This window comes from Panthera uncia, chromosome D1, assembly GCF_023721935.1.
Source record: "Panthera uncia isolate 11264 chromosome D1, Puncia_PCG_1.0, whole genome shotgun sequence".
NCBI classification, from domain to species: Eukaryota; Metazoa; Chordata; class Mammalia; order Carnivora; family Felidae; genus Panthera; species Panthera uncia.
In genome coordinates this window covers 11,261,480-11,275,281 of record NC_064808.1, presented here as the reverse complement: position 1 = coordinate 11,275,281, position 13,802 = coordinate 11,261,480, and the positions used below count along the sequence as shown (strand labels likewise).

General features: G+C 45.9%; 1 protein-coding gene across 1 annotated transcript; it reads right to left on the bottom strand.

The window, feature by feature from the left end:
* Positions 1–11,744: 11,744 nt before the first annotated feature.
* LOC125915747 (olfactory receptor 10Q1) lies at positions 11,745–12,760 on the bottom strand. Its single transcript, XM_049621734.1, has one exon. It carries the CDS (start codon positions 12,702–12,704, stop codon positions 11,745–11,747), a length of 960 nt encoding a protein of 319 aa, XP_049477691.1. The 5' UTR covers positions 12,705–12,760.
* Positions 12,761–13,802: the final 1,042 nt, after the last annotated feature.

Below are 13,802 nucleotides of genomic sequence, written 5' to 3'. Positions count from 1 at the left end.
GCTGGATGTTAGGTGAACGGAGAAAGTTTAGGGGACTTGTAAGAACCTGAAGACTTGTGTTTGTGGGCCACTTCTAAAGATGGGAGGCTCCCCATACAGAGAAAGACAGATACCATATGTTTTCACTCTTATGTGGATCCTGAGAAACTTAACAGAAACCCATGGGGGAGGGGAAGGAAAAAAAAAAAGAGGTTAGAGTGGGAGAGAGAGCCAAAGCATAAGAGACTCTTAAAAACTGAGAACAAACTGAGGGTTGATGGGGGGTGGGAGGGCGGGGAGGGTGGGTGATGGGTATCGAAGAGGGCATCTTTTGGGATGAGCACTGGGTGTTGTATGGAAACCAATGTGACAATAAATTTCATATATTAAAAATAAATAAAGATGGGAGGCTCCCTGGATTAGCCACCTGTGGCTGGGGGAGGGGAGAAAGCATGGTGGGGGGCAATTCTGCATCCTCACCATGGCATAGCATGAGTAGGTGAGTTTCCTATCTAGAGGCCAAGTGAGTGCTGCTGGATCTTGTTGGACTCAGACCACTGTGTTGGGACTCCACCCAAAAGATCTTGCTGGGGCAGAGGAGGCCGTAGCAGTGAGGTCGTGGACGGGCTCTCTTACAAAAGAGGGATCATAAAAAGATCAGGTAGAAAATGCATTGCCCTTGACGCAGGCAGTCCCAGAAAGGAGGCCTCTGAAGAACCCCAACCGGTCTCATGACAGAGCACGCCTGCCACGCGAAACTCACCAACTGTTCGTATTCCATGCCAGCAGACTTGAGGACTTTGGTCCTCTTACCCCCTCCCTTTCTTCTTCCTTCCCACTGCATCTCCCCAAGCTGCCTGAGCTCATGGGGGAGGACGAGTACTTTGAAGGGTGTGAAGTTAAAGTGTTGAATTGGTCCAGGCTTTTGCAAACCTAGAAGTGGTCTTGAGTCCCAAAGTAGAAGTTACTTTTAAAACTAACAGTGACTGAAAAGCAAGAGGGACCCCCCAAGGTGCGGCCCAGAGTCAGGGAAGGGAGACTGAACCAAGTCTGGGTTTCCTTGCACCCGCCTGGGAAGAACACTGAGCCGAGGGCTGAGGTATGTGGTTCCTCCCAGTCTTTCTGCTCTGCTTGTATTGCCTCCTCTTACTCTTTCTCTCCCTTCACTCATCTCCCAAAGATCCGAGATAATCGTGTCCCCAAATAACTTTTCTTTCCATGAAGAAGCCAAACCCCAGGAATCTTCCCCCTCTGGGATTCTGGCAAACTGAAGGGCAGTGGAGACTGAGCAGTAGATCTGAGGTCTCCTTGCTCATGAGAAGGCTGGCTTACAAGTCAGAGGGCAGAGGGGGTGACTGCGTGGCTCAGTCGGTTAAGCATCCGACTCTTGATTTTGGCTCAGGTCATGACCTCGTGGCCCCGCCTCAGACTCTGTGCTGACAGTGCTTGGGATTCTCCTTCTTCCCCTCTCTCTCGGCCCCTCCCCCACTCTCTCTCTCTCAAAATAAATAAATAAACTTAAATATATATATAAAACAAATCAGAGGGGGGAAGCCTATCTATAGAAGGGAGATTCCCACCCAAAGCCATGACGAGAGAAAGAACTGGCAGGCATCGATATTGAAACCTCGGGGCAAGACACAGACCTGCCTTCTAAGGCCCTGTGATCACTAAGCCCTGGGCTGGTTTGGGCTTGACTGGAATGGCGACGTGTAGTTTTGAGTGACAATCTCCTGTCTCTCCCACCTGCCAGCAGTCCTACACAAATGGAGTTCCTGAGGCACCTGCCTCGCTGGTTAAGAGCAGCGCTAAAGTCTAAACAGGCTCACCTCTGAAGGATGATAAGAGCTCAGGAAGTTACTGGAATCTGAACCCAGCAGCTTAACTGATTGTTGGCAGGGTAGCAGCGGGGAGCCTGGGAGCAGCTCTTATGTATTTTTTCAGAACCAGACTCTTTTCCCCAAGTACAAGTCATGGTGCTGGGCTCTCGTGGGACATTTGGCTCTTTCAGTGTCATTTGGGATGGTGTCCCTGAAGTGCTTTCCTCAAAACAAATGGTTGTTTTCACATCCCAGCTTCGGTGAGGAAAATGGGAAAGAGCCAGGCAGCTCTGTTGTTTTGTTTCTTTGTTTGCCCTCAGGTGCCCCTTCCCACTTGTTGGTTGAGGCTCTTCATCCCGCAAGTGAATTGTTTGCTGTGTGTCTTAGGTTTTCAGTGAGATGGTAAATACTTTGGATTCCTTCTGTTTCCTCTCTAGTGCCTAGTAGAGGGGGAGCACTTAGGAAATACCTCAAGAAATAAGTGAAATTCGTGCATTAGGGGGTTAGGACTCCAAAGAGATTCTGTCTCTAGCGGAAGGGGAGAGGCTATGGTCTTTGTGCCATGTGAATGCATGTCAGCATTGGAAGGGAATCTCGGGGTCCAGTGGTTCAGCACTCAGGGCTCTTAACTGCCAAAGAATGAAATAAACTCTGGGTTTTTGATACACAAAAGAAACATACTGAAATGATTTGGGGTGGTTCACAGATTTGCTGGGAAGGCAGGAGAAAGAGACCCTGAAGAGGGCAGGATCAAGCGATGCTCTATAGCCAGAGACACAACCTAAATCAGTACCTCCCTTCTAATGCTTACATGTGCCTCATTATGTCGTGCGGGTATTTCTGACCCAAACCAGGAACACTCACGCCCTCCTCACCAGGAAACAATTCAACCTATAGACTAACTGTATAGTTACTCAGGACTAATATTTAAAAGAACTACATCATGAAGAAGAAAGAAAAGGCAAGCTGTTCTGTTATATCAATCTATCTAGTTACAGGTAGGAAGGAAATGTGGGTGGAACCATAATCCTGATATGTTTATGAGCTCCTTCTACTATAGTTATGGTCTGAATGTTTGTGTCCCCCTCAGATTCATATGTTCAGACCTAACTCTCAGGTGATGGTATTAGCAGGTGGCGGGAGGGGGGGGGTCCTTTGGGAGGTGATTAAATCATGAGGGTGGAGCCCTCATGAATGAGATTAGTGCCCTCAGAACTGAGACTCAGAGAGACCCCCATCCCCTTCCACCATTCGAGGACACAGGGAGAAGACAGCCATCTATGAACCAGGAAGTGGACTCTCACCAGACAGGGAAACTGCCCACACCTTTGTCTCGGACTTCCAGCCTCCAGAAGTGTGAGCAATAAAACTCTGTTGTCTGTAAGACTCCCAGTTTATGATGTTTTGTTACACAGCCTGAAATGCTTAAGACAACTGCCAACTTAGCATGAGTCTTCTAGAAAGAAGACTCCGAAACAGGAATTTCGATCTTGACATTCTATTTGGAAGATCTCCCCGGGGAGGTGAGGACAACTGAGGGAAGGAGGCGAGGCTAGATGCAAACAAAGTGGTGAGACGCTTTACCGCAAAGGGAATTGCACACATGCGTGGAGGGGCCGAGATTACTCATCAGACATGTTCACTCAGCCTGTGGGAAGGAGCCACTGCAGCCAGGAGTTCAGAGAAGAGAAAAGGAAAGGATGCTCTTGTACCTCGTTCCTTCTCCTCTCTTGTTTCCCGTCAACCTTGGGGACTTGACTCTTCTGAACTTCCAGTTGCACCATCTGGCTCCTTCGCAGTGCGAGAAAGCAAAATTTGGGGCACGTAGCTGGCTCAGTTGGTTAAGCGACCGGCTCTTGACTTCAGCTCAGGCCATGATCTTGCAGTTCGTGGGTTTGAGCCCCGCTTCAGGCTCTCCAATGACAGCTCTGAGTCAGCTCGGGATTCTCTCTCCCTCTCTCTCTCTGCCCCTCTCCTGCTTGTGCTCTCTCTCTCTCTAAAAATAAATAAATAAACTTTAAAAATTCAACCAAGTAAATATGAAGAACTAATTGGCTTCATTAAATGATTCATGAATCAGGCACCATACCACTAGCAAGCAGAATGGGGTTCTAAGGAGCTTTACAAAATGAAAGGTTTTTATAAGAAGGAGGGTAGGACAAGGACGTTATTTTTTTTTTTAACATTTTATTTATTTTTGAGACAGAGAGAGACAGAGCATGAACGGGGGAGGGGCAGAGAGAGAGGGAGACACAGAATCGGAAGCAGGCTCCAGGCTCTGAGCCGTCAGCCCAGAGCCCGACGCGGGGCTCGAACTCACGGACCGCGAGATCGTGACCTGAGCCGAAGTCGGCCACCTAACCGACTGAGCCACCCAGGCGCCCCACAAGGACGTTATTAATGAAAGAAAAGGATTGTTTCAGGCAAGGTCATCTTCCTTTAGGAGGAAGGGCTGGGCGGGGGTGGGGGGGGTCTCATCATGCAAATGACCTTATCTTCCTATGGGGGAGAGAGAGCCCATCTGACAGATTACCTTACTGGTGCTGACCAGAACATCCCAGATGGATTGGCTTAAAACCCCACTCCTGCAGAGGCTGAAATTGCAGTTAAGTCTTGGTTTACTATACCGGGGGAAGTGACTCCACCTTGGTCTGTAGTTGTTTTTTTTTTTTTAACCGTGGCCACACAGGAAGTCAGGAACCACGTTCAGAAACACGGCTATCAATCTGAGTCCGGAAGAGGAGGGGGACTTTGTGTGGGCAGGTTTGGCAATCAGGTTCACGTGGATGTCTGCTGGCTGAGAGACCTAGGAAAAAGGGCAGAGTTTGGGAGGCGAGCAGTGTCCTTTGAAGGGTTAGCGTCCAATCCAACCCACCTCAGTGCCACTCAGATGTACTCAGGCCTCTCTCATCTGTACAGTTCATACCACACTGTGGGGCTTCCATTTTTCCAAGGGAATGAAAACACTCTGAGAAGGGAAGGATAAGCCCCTTTAGCCCAGAGCAGTATTTCTCAACCTTGTATTCATTATTGCCCAGGTACCCTCTCCTCTTAAGGACCCTTTATATCTTTTATCTTCAATTCTCTCCAGCTCCCATGACATTAAATACTATGGAATAAGATTTTGTCAGATAAAGGTGAGCTTTGAAGAGAAAACCATTAGAATATCTAAGATTTTTTTCACCTCCAAGTACTGGTTTTTGCCCACGTGGGGGCGATGTTGTCCCTGTGGAGATGTCATCAAGGGGATGGCCAGTCTTGGTCTCTTGGAAAACTACAGCAAGAGTATTAGCAAAACAAGTCCTAGTCCCCCCATTTCTAGCTGGCCCTGAGGCTCTGACTAAGTTCCTCATCCCCCTCCTTCATTTGTCATCAGATTCTCTGACTCTGGGATCGCACTTTGGCTGATCTGGATTGTTTTCTGCTTCCCCGAGGGGTAAGTTGTCCTAACCTTTTGGGTTCTGGTTGTCGTGATTGCTCATTATAATCTTCCCTCCAGAGTTCAAAATTATCCTGGTTCAAGGTTTCAGGAACTGGAAACCCCCTCTCTCTCCCATGCTGTGAAATTTTGGAGGTAGAACCTGAGGGTTAGCCCTATCGAAAGAGAAGGACTTGGGAAAATCTCCTAAGCTTCTGACTGTGTTTTATCTGTTCAAAGTTTATTAACAAAACATTACTTAGACTTTACTCCATATCCTGTTCTGGCTTAGGTATTAGGGGGAAGTCATGCGGGTTAACACTCAGGCTCTACCCTCTTAGACGTTCACGGTTAACTTGCAGATACAAGATGTGAACAAAGAAGCAAGAACTTGAAGTTGCCAATGGCAGGTGGAGACAAGTACAGTGATTGCCGTCAGCCATCAAGCATGGTAGAGAAAATGCTGCAGGAATCCAGGAGACGGAGACTTATCTGTGGACTGGGCTAGTAAGTAAATATCTCATGGAAGACGTGAACCAGAGTCATTCTTTTAACATGGGTAGGGTGTACATGGGTGGGGAGACACAGGGAGGGATTGTGAAGCAGGGCAATGGTCTGAGCAGAGGCCACATGGTGGGACCATGCATGGCATGTTCTGGGTTCAGCAAAGAGACCGGTGTCGTTAAGGTTGAGGTTCCTAAGAAGAAGTAAGAAATAAAGTTGAAAAGTTGTACCTTGGGGCCTGATCTTGGAGCGCTTTTAATGTCAGGGAAAGGTGCTGCTTTTGCATTTACCAATTCCTTATCAATCATTTCTAGTCGCTCATAAATTACATGGTGAGGAGTCATTCCACGAACAAAGTCATGGAATCTGGAGCTGGAGGGCACCATGAAGGTCAACTAAAACATCGCTCATTGTACAAATGGGTAAATTGATCCCTAGGAGGATGGGTGCCTTGTTGACATCAGTTGATTAGTTTGGGCAGAACCAAAAAGAGAACTGCATGGAGTGGTTTCCAGTCCAGTATAATTTAAAAGCTCCATAATCCCAGCCTTTTTTTCTTAGCTGGTTTGAGATAAACACTGATAAAATCACCAAGGGCTCAGATAACAAAATATCTCCAGAAAGGCCTGGTTGAGACATAGGTGTGTTAAGCTCTGGCTAGTGGGGCATGGGAGTTCAGAGAACTGGAACATGGGGGCCAGAGAAACCATCTGATGACAAGTGTCCATTTCACATGTCAAGCATAAGACACCCAGAAACAAAAATGAGAAGTTAGAATCAAGCTCACAATGGGTAAAGAAATTGGATTAACAAATTGTGGTATATTCATACACTGGGATACTACTCAGATGTAAAAAAGAACAAATTGCTGAAATTCATAACCACCTGTTTGAATCTCAAAAACATCATGTTAAGCGAGGGAAGCCAGACACAAAAAGAATACAAACTGTGTGGGTTCCATTCATATGGAATTTCTGAATGGGCACAGTTAATCTGCAGTGATAGAAGTCAGAACAGTGGTTGACTCGGCAGGGAGGGGAATTGACTGGAAAGGTGGCACAAGAGACATTTCTGGGGTGATGAAAATATCTTATTATTGAGTACAGTTGCCCAAATACATGAAACCAAGCCATTGGAAATCTATGCATTTTATTGTATGCTGCTTACACTTCAATTAAAATATAATAAAACCAAAATAAGGCCACTACATTCCTTTTTGTGCTTCAAGGGGAATTTGAATATATGACGGCATCAGAGTTCCTGGAAAAATCTTTTCTTGCCTTGTCATTTCTGCCAGAGAAGCAGAGGTGGAGATGTTAAAGCTTTGCTGGGATTCTGGAAGCAGAAGCTGGGAGGCAGCGTGAAGCCAAGGATGTTTCTACATATGGTAACATCGAAAGGGAAGATATCGACCTCCAAGATGTCTTGGTCTAACAGGAAGTTGGTCCACACTCGACAAGAGAGATGAGACCAGATATGTGGCGGTATCTTAGAAATAAGAAGACCCAGGATAGAACAAGCCAGTGGGCACTTATGTACAGCCACAGGGATTTGCTGGAGGCTTCTGGACTCGTATGTATGGGTGGTAGGGAGTCTTAGACATTTTGGAGCCAGAGTTTCTAAGAGCAACTTGGCCATGGAAAAAATATAAACCCTTCTGTGAGAATACACATAAGAAGCACCAAAACTTATGTTGAGGAAGACACAGGCACATCTTACACCATGTGTAAGACACTAATAATTGTGTGGTTATGTTCCCAATAGTCTGTAGACTCCTTGAAAGCAGGTATCTTGTGTTTTGTCTATGAATTCCAGCATATAGCACAGTGTCAGGTACATAATACAGTCCCCTTTTCATCCCCAAGTCACCATCCCTCAACATTCTTGTGTATCCCAAATCCTTGGCCCCCATCACCACTCTCCTCCTTATTTTCATAGCACCGGCATATGGATGTATTATCTCTTTCCCTCTTGGGAACATTAGACCCATAGAGTCAGAGACTTTGGCAAATAGTAGATTCTTTCTACACATTTGTTTAAAAATGAGTAAATGAACACCCATGATTAATATTTGTTGAAGGGGTTGTTGTATTATGGCATCGAGGTGCCTTTCTAAAACAATTTTACAAAGATCACCAAGTATGTGGGCTGTGATCTCAGGGGATGGTTACAAAACACTGTGGCCCATCTCTGTTGAGTAACCTCTTTCCCCCCATGTATGAGCATCATACTTTTTTCCTTCTCATGAGAGCTGGGTAGAAACCAAAAAGGAGCAACTAAGACAAGTCTTAAGTCGGAGCTGGTGGGCAAAGAGAGGTTCAAGCAATAATCACCATCCTATTTCAAGCTTCTTATTATTTTCCCTAGAATCCATAATTTTACAATGTGGTTTTCAAAGTAGCTACTGGGAGAGGGAGAGGGAGAGGGAGGGAGGAAAGGGAATGTGGTCGTCATTGTGAAAATACCTGTTGTGACGTTTGATGATGTGCTGTTGCCGGTTGTTTCTGACCCATCTAATATCCACAAAGTGAACCATCTGCCCAGGATGTGTTGTTACATAATCTCTCTTACTCCAGCCTTCTCTTATCTAGCCATCTCTCCGTCTACACTCGTTAGTCGTGCTTGGATAAAACAGACGGACACAAGTAACACACTCCTTATATGGTTTCCTTGGTCTTCAACCTGTGGAAAGGAGAAAATGGAATTCTTGGGAATTTTCAAGAACGTACAAAATTAAGCCATGTAAAAACCTTTCTCACCATTCTTTATCCTCTTTACTCATTATGGTAGGCATCTAAAATTTGTTCAATGGTTAGAAACAGTAGGTATATTACTATATACCAAGTGAATACCAGCGAATACGCAAATGCTGGAAAAAGCCCGTGAGCCTTACCAGGTGGCATTTGAGGAAAGACACATTCCAATCTCCCACTAGTATCAACAGTTCTGTGCAGGATTGCATGTCAAAACTGCCAATCTGAGGACTTATTTGCTTCCAAACCATGTTATTTCTTAGAACATCACTCATAGGATTTGTATAAAATTCCCCAGGCATATAAGCTTATGACTATTTTATTTGCAAGGATGACTCAAAGTTAGCAGCAGACAGGGCCACGAATTCACACACGGAAACAGCTACCGGCAAGATTGACTGATCCATCATGACGGTTTCTCGCCCAGTGCTTCTTGTTCTGGTCTTTTCCTGGTCCCAAACATGTAAACTTAACCTCTGACCCTGTGTGTCATGTTTCCTGCTCTTTCTTTTCCCCTGGACATTCGTGGATTCTCTAAACCAGTAGCCTCTCTGTGTTGCTTATTATGCTTTAATTCTTGCGGGAGAGTTACGATGCCTTTTCCAATTTCCCTAATTTCTCAAAATACCTTTTCTCAGAATTTGGGTTTAAAAATAAATAATTATTTTTGAGAAGTGTTGGGAAGGAATTTGCACATGGAAACGATACCCTCACCACTGTGGCTAACCCTTCCTTTCATGCACCAGTTGAACCAGGAGAAAGGACTTGGAGAAATCCAGTGTGACAAACATATCAGTGATAAAGTGTTTGAGAAGACATAACGATGTTTCTGGCAAAGTTACTTGCAGGCAGTGTCATTTCAGTGAATGGAAGTGATTTCCATTTTGTACTGCATGTAGTGTCATGTTTAATTTTTAAAAAAGAAAAAAAGACAAAAAGGAGGAGCTTCCATTCAGCTAAAATATGCCCAGGAAGGTAACTAGGGGAGCCCAGTAATCCAGCTGAAAGGATTGATCATTGCTCTGGAAGCTTCATCTGGTTAGAGTAACAGTTCACCTTCTTTTTGGGTCCCAAGTTAATTTTCTTTTTTTTTCTCTAAAAAAATTTTTTTTTCATTTATTTATTTTTGAGAGACAGACACAGAGACAGAGCACAAGTCGGGGAGGGGCAGAGAGAGAAGGAGAAATAGAATCCGAAGCAGGCTCCAGGCTCCCAGCTGTCAGCACAGAGCCCGACGCGGGACTGAAACTACCAAACTGTGAGATCGTGAAATGAGCCGAAGTCGGATGCTTAACCGACTGAGCCACCAGGCGCCACCCCCCCCAAGTTAATTTTCTATATGATTTGTGACCTTAAATAAAAACAAAAGGAGGCATGGAAACACAGTTGGAAACTTTCCTGATGTTTGCATTCTCGACAATGTCTCGCACAGTGTGCACATGTAATTGATTCATTCTGTCCTGATGTGGCTTGGCCTGCATAGGTTGATAAGCAGCTTGCCAACCAGAGTTCTGTTCCTTCCCTCCAGCATTTAGCTGGAAGCAAAGGCATTTCTCATACATTGTGAAATCCATGACTGTTTCCAGAATAATTAACACTTTGTAGTCCTTCTCCTTACCCCCATGTGACATCAGCGTGAAAACAATTAAAAGCGTGGAAAGCAGTCATTTTGAAGAGAAGAAGTAACTGAGACAAAAAAATACGCCAGTTTAGGAAGAATAAGAAAGGTGGATTGTGCTGTGATAGGAGTTTACAGAAACTGTCATTTATCTGCTTACAAGAGTAACAGTCTCACTTTACAAAACTTGGAAACATGCATGAATGAATAAAGAAGAAACGATTACCCATAATTCTACAAAGCCCAGATAAGAACCACTAACTTTTTGGTGTGTGTGTATTTGTTATTCTGCACATGTGTGTTTACCAAACTGGGCTCCCGTTATACATACAGGTTTGTTTCTAGCTCTTACCACTTAGTGTTCTGATGAGAAACATTGCCCCTTGTTGTTTAATATTGATTGAAATGCATTGTAAGTATGTTATATTCATGTGTCCAACACTGAAGTGAGATTTTAATGCCTTTTCGTTTTATAAAGGTAAGGAACAGGCTTCTAGTTCCAGTTACGTTAGCCTTAATTATTTGACATTATGATTTTAGAACGAGAATTACTGAATTAGTAAAAAGAAGCATTTTCAGGCCTTCGGTAAACTTAGCCCTATGGCATTTAGAAACATTGTACCAAGTCCTTAGGTGAGTTTTAGTATCCCCTGGCTGACACTTACTTCTTGGGGTCACTAGCTGAAGTCAGCCTAATGGGCAGCATCCAGTCCCTTCCCTGATAGGTCGTGTCCACCCCCAACTGTTCTGGAGTAGGTAATTTCTGTTAAGAACTGTCCTTGGATCCCTCTTTACTTCATTGTTCCTCAGGAAGGCTGGGCAGCATGAAGCCAGCTGTACAAGGCACTGAGGAGCGAATTCTACAGGGTTTGCCTGTGGTCAGGGAGCAGGTGCAGGAGGATGGAACCACCATGGGGCTGCAGGACGTGCCGCGGTGGGAGGACCAGTGGCGCCACCTGCTGAGTGGGTCTTCGACCAGTAGCCGTTAAGAAGGCACCGGAAGAGGTGAGGAAGGAGAGTAAAGCTGCAGGAAAGCCAACAAGGGCACGGAGGGCTTGTACCCGCAGCGCTGGCGTCCTGCTCAGTCAATGGATGCCAATTCCTGCCCGCTTCCTGGCACAATGAAGGATGATGAAGGCAACCCATTGGGATGTATGGAAGGAAGGAAATTGATGCATTAGATAAGCTTCTGTTTGCCACACGTTCGTATCTAAAACAACAATACAGTGTATTTCTCTTAGTAAGATCTATGTCTGTAGGAACACATCTAACTGAAGGCGTCGTTCACAGGATACCTCAGTATCATCGCCTTCTCAGGAGGCAGGGCGTCTGTGATGCTTTAGTCCCAGCATGCATGGTGGGGGGGGGGGGGGGGGGGAGGTCCTGACGAAGCAATTGCCCCGACTGAGCTCTGAACCTTTAAAGTAGGGCCCGCAGACTAGCGCTCCTGCATTGAGGTTTTTGTCCACATTTTTCATCTTATTCAAGCACTTCAAGAAAATGAGTACAGACTGTGGACATGGGGCCAACATGGCAAAAAGAAACGTCAACTGCAAAGTGTGTGGGGGGGTAAGTATGAGAATTCCATATTCGTTGTTCAGAGTCCATTATCACGGCCACTGACAGACACCCACCCCCAGGCCCCTTAAGCCTCAACGGGTGTCCGAGGCTGCTTTACTGGCGATGGCATTCCTCAGGGCACCTTTGACATCCTTGTTCCTAAGGGTGTAAATCAGCGGGTTGAGTAAGGGGGTGACGAAGGTGTAGACCAAGGCGATTTGGCGGTCCTCGTCCTCTGAGGTGCTGGAGCGGGGACGCAGGTAGACCAGGCTGCAACAGCCATACTGCAGCAGGACCACGGTGAGGTGCGACGAGCAGGTGGAGAAGGCCCGGCGGCGGCCCTCGGCGGAGCGGATGCGCAGGATGGCGGAGGCGATGAACACATAGGACACACAGATAAGCAGGAAGGGGACGGTCAGCACGAGGATGCCCACCACGTAGAGCACGGCCTGGTGCACGCGGATGTCGGCGCAGGCCAGCCGCAGGACTGGAGGCACGTCGCACAGGAAGTGGTTGATTTCCCGGCGGTGCCCGCAGAAGGGCAAGGTGAAGATCAAGCAGGCGAGCTGCAGGGAGAGGAGGAGGGCCAGGCCCAGGGCGCACAGCACCATCCGGACGCACAGCTTCTGGGTCATGATGAGGGTGTAGCGCAGCGGGTGGCAGATGGCCACGTAGCGATCGTATGCCATGATTGCCAAGAGGAAGCAGTCAGCGCTGCCAAGGGCGACGAAAAAGAACATTTGGGCCCCACAGCCAGCCAGCGGAATGGGTTTCCGGGCGCCCCAAAGGTTGGCAAGCATCAGAGGCACCACAACAGAGGTGTAGCAGATTTCCAGGAAAGACAGGTTGCACAGGAAGAAGTACATGGGGGTGTGCAGCGAGCTGTGTGTGCGCACCGCCCAGACGATGGCCGCGTTGCCACAAAGGATCATCGAGTAGAGCAGGAGGAAGAGGAGGAAGAGGAGGGCCTGCAATTCGGGGACGGTGGTGAAGGCGCGGAACACGAACTCGGTGGGGCCGGATTGGTTGAGGACGGGGCTCCTGGCGAACATGTCCCCTGCAAGAGAGCGACAGAAAGGGCCGGATCTTCCTTCGCTGAGTTGTTTTATTGCGGGAAGAAAAGCAGGCATTTTAAATTTGATTTCTGATTTGGCATTTAGTATCCAGTTTCCAATTTCAGTGCTTGGGATGAATTCACACTAGAGGCTACAGTATATGTTTTCCCAAGGAATCTTCAAAAATGGGATAGATAGTAATCTGTAGACTTCCTTGTGCCAAAGACTTATAGATATTCTTTGGGGAAATGTTTTTTTTTTTTTTTTTTTTTTTTTTTTTTACACTGGTATTTTACATCTAATTTGACAAGGGCTAAATCTTTGCTTGCATTTCATCGAACAGTTGTGCGGTTGTAGATGTTTTTTCAACTAGACAAACGGATGTGGTTTTTTTGGTAAACATTCTTAGTGAAATGTAACATCCAGAGGCATTCACAAATCCTAAGTGTAGGGCTTGAATTTTTTGCACTGTAAATACACTAGTATAGCCACTATCAAGATGGACAAATTGAACAATTCCAGAAACTTACACCCATCTCTCCTGTCTCCTGACTTTCTACCTTACGAAGGTAAACCGCCCTTTCAACTTTGGTCACTGCAGATCAGTTTACGTTTCAATTCCTACGTGTGATGATAAAGCGTGTACTGTCTTGTGACGGGCTTCAACATTGTGTCTGCAAAGTTATTTCTGCTGTCCCATGTAACATTTGTTATCATTTCTGTTGTTTTAGAGTATTCCATTTTACGGCTGTACTGTAATTTATTCTTGAGTTCACTTTTCATCCAATTATTTTGGCTCAGATAAAACTGGGCAAACACCTTTTATTCCAGTCCTTTCTGAGATACACTTTTTATGTATTTCCTCTCGTTTAAATATTTTTTCTAAATTTCCAGGCATGAACCTAAACTTTAGGGCTAGGACAGATTCACCTAGAAGGGGACCGTAGGGAGTAAGGAAAAATGAAGGTACAACTGATAGAGATAAGAAAAGGCAATAAGGAAACTAAAGATGCAATAGCAGAATTGAAATAGACATTAGAACATGCAGGCAAGTAAGAAAAGAACGTTAAAAGCATCTAGGAAGGGAAAAGTACA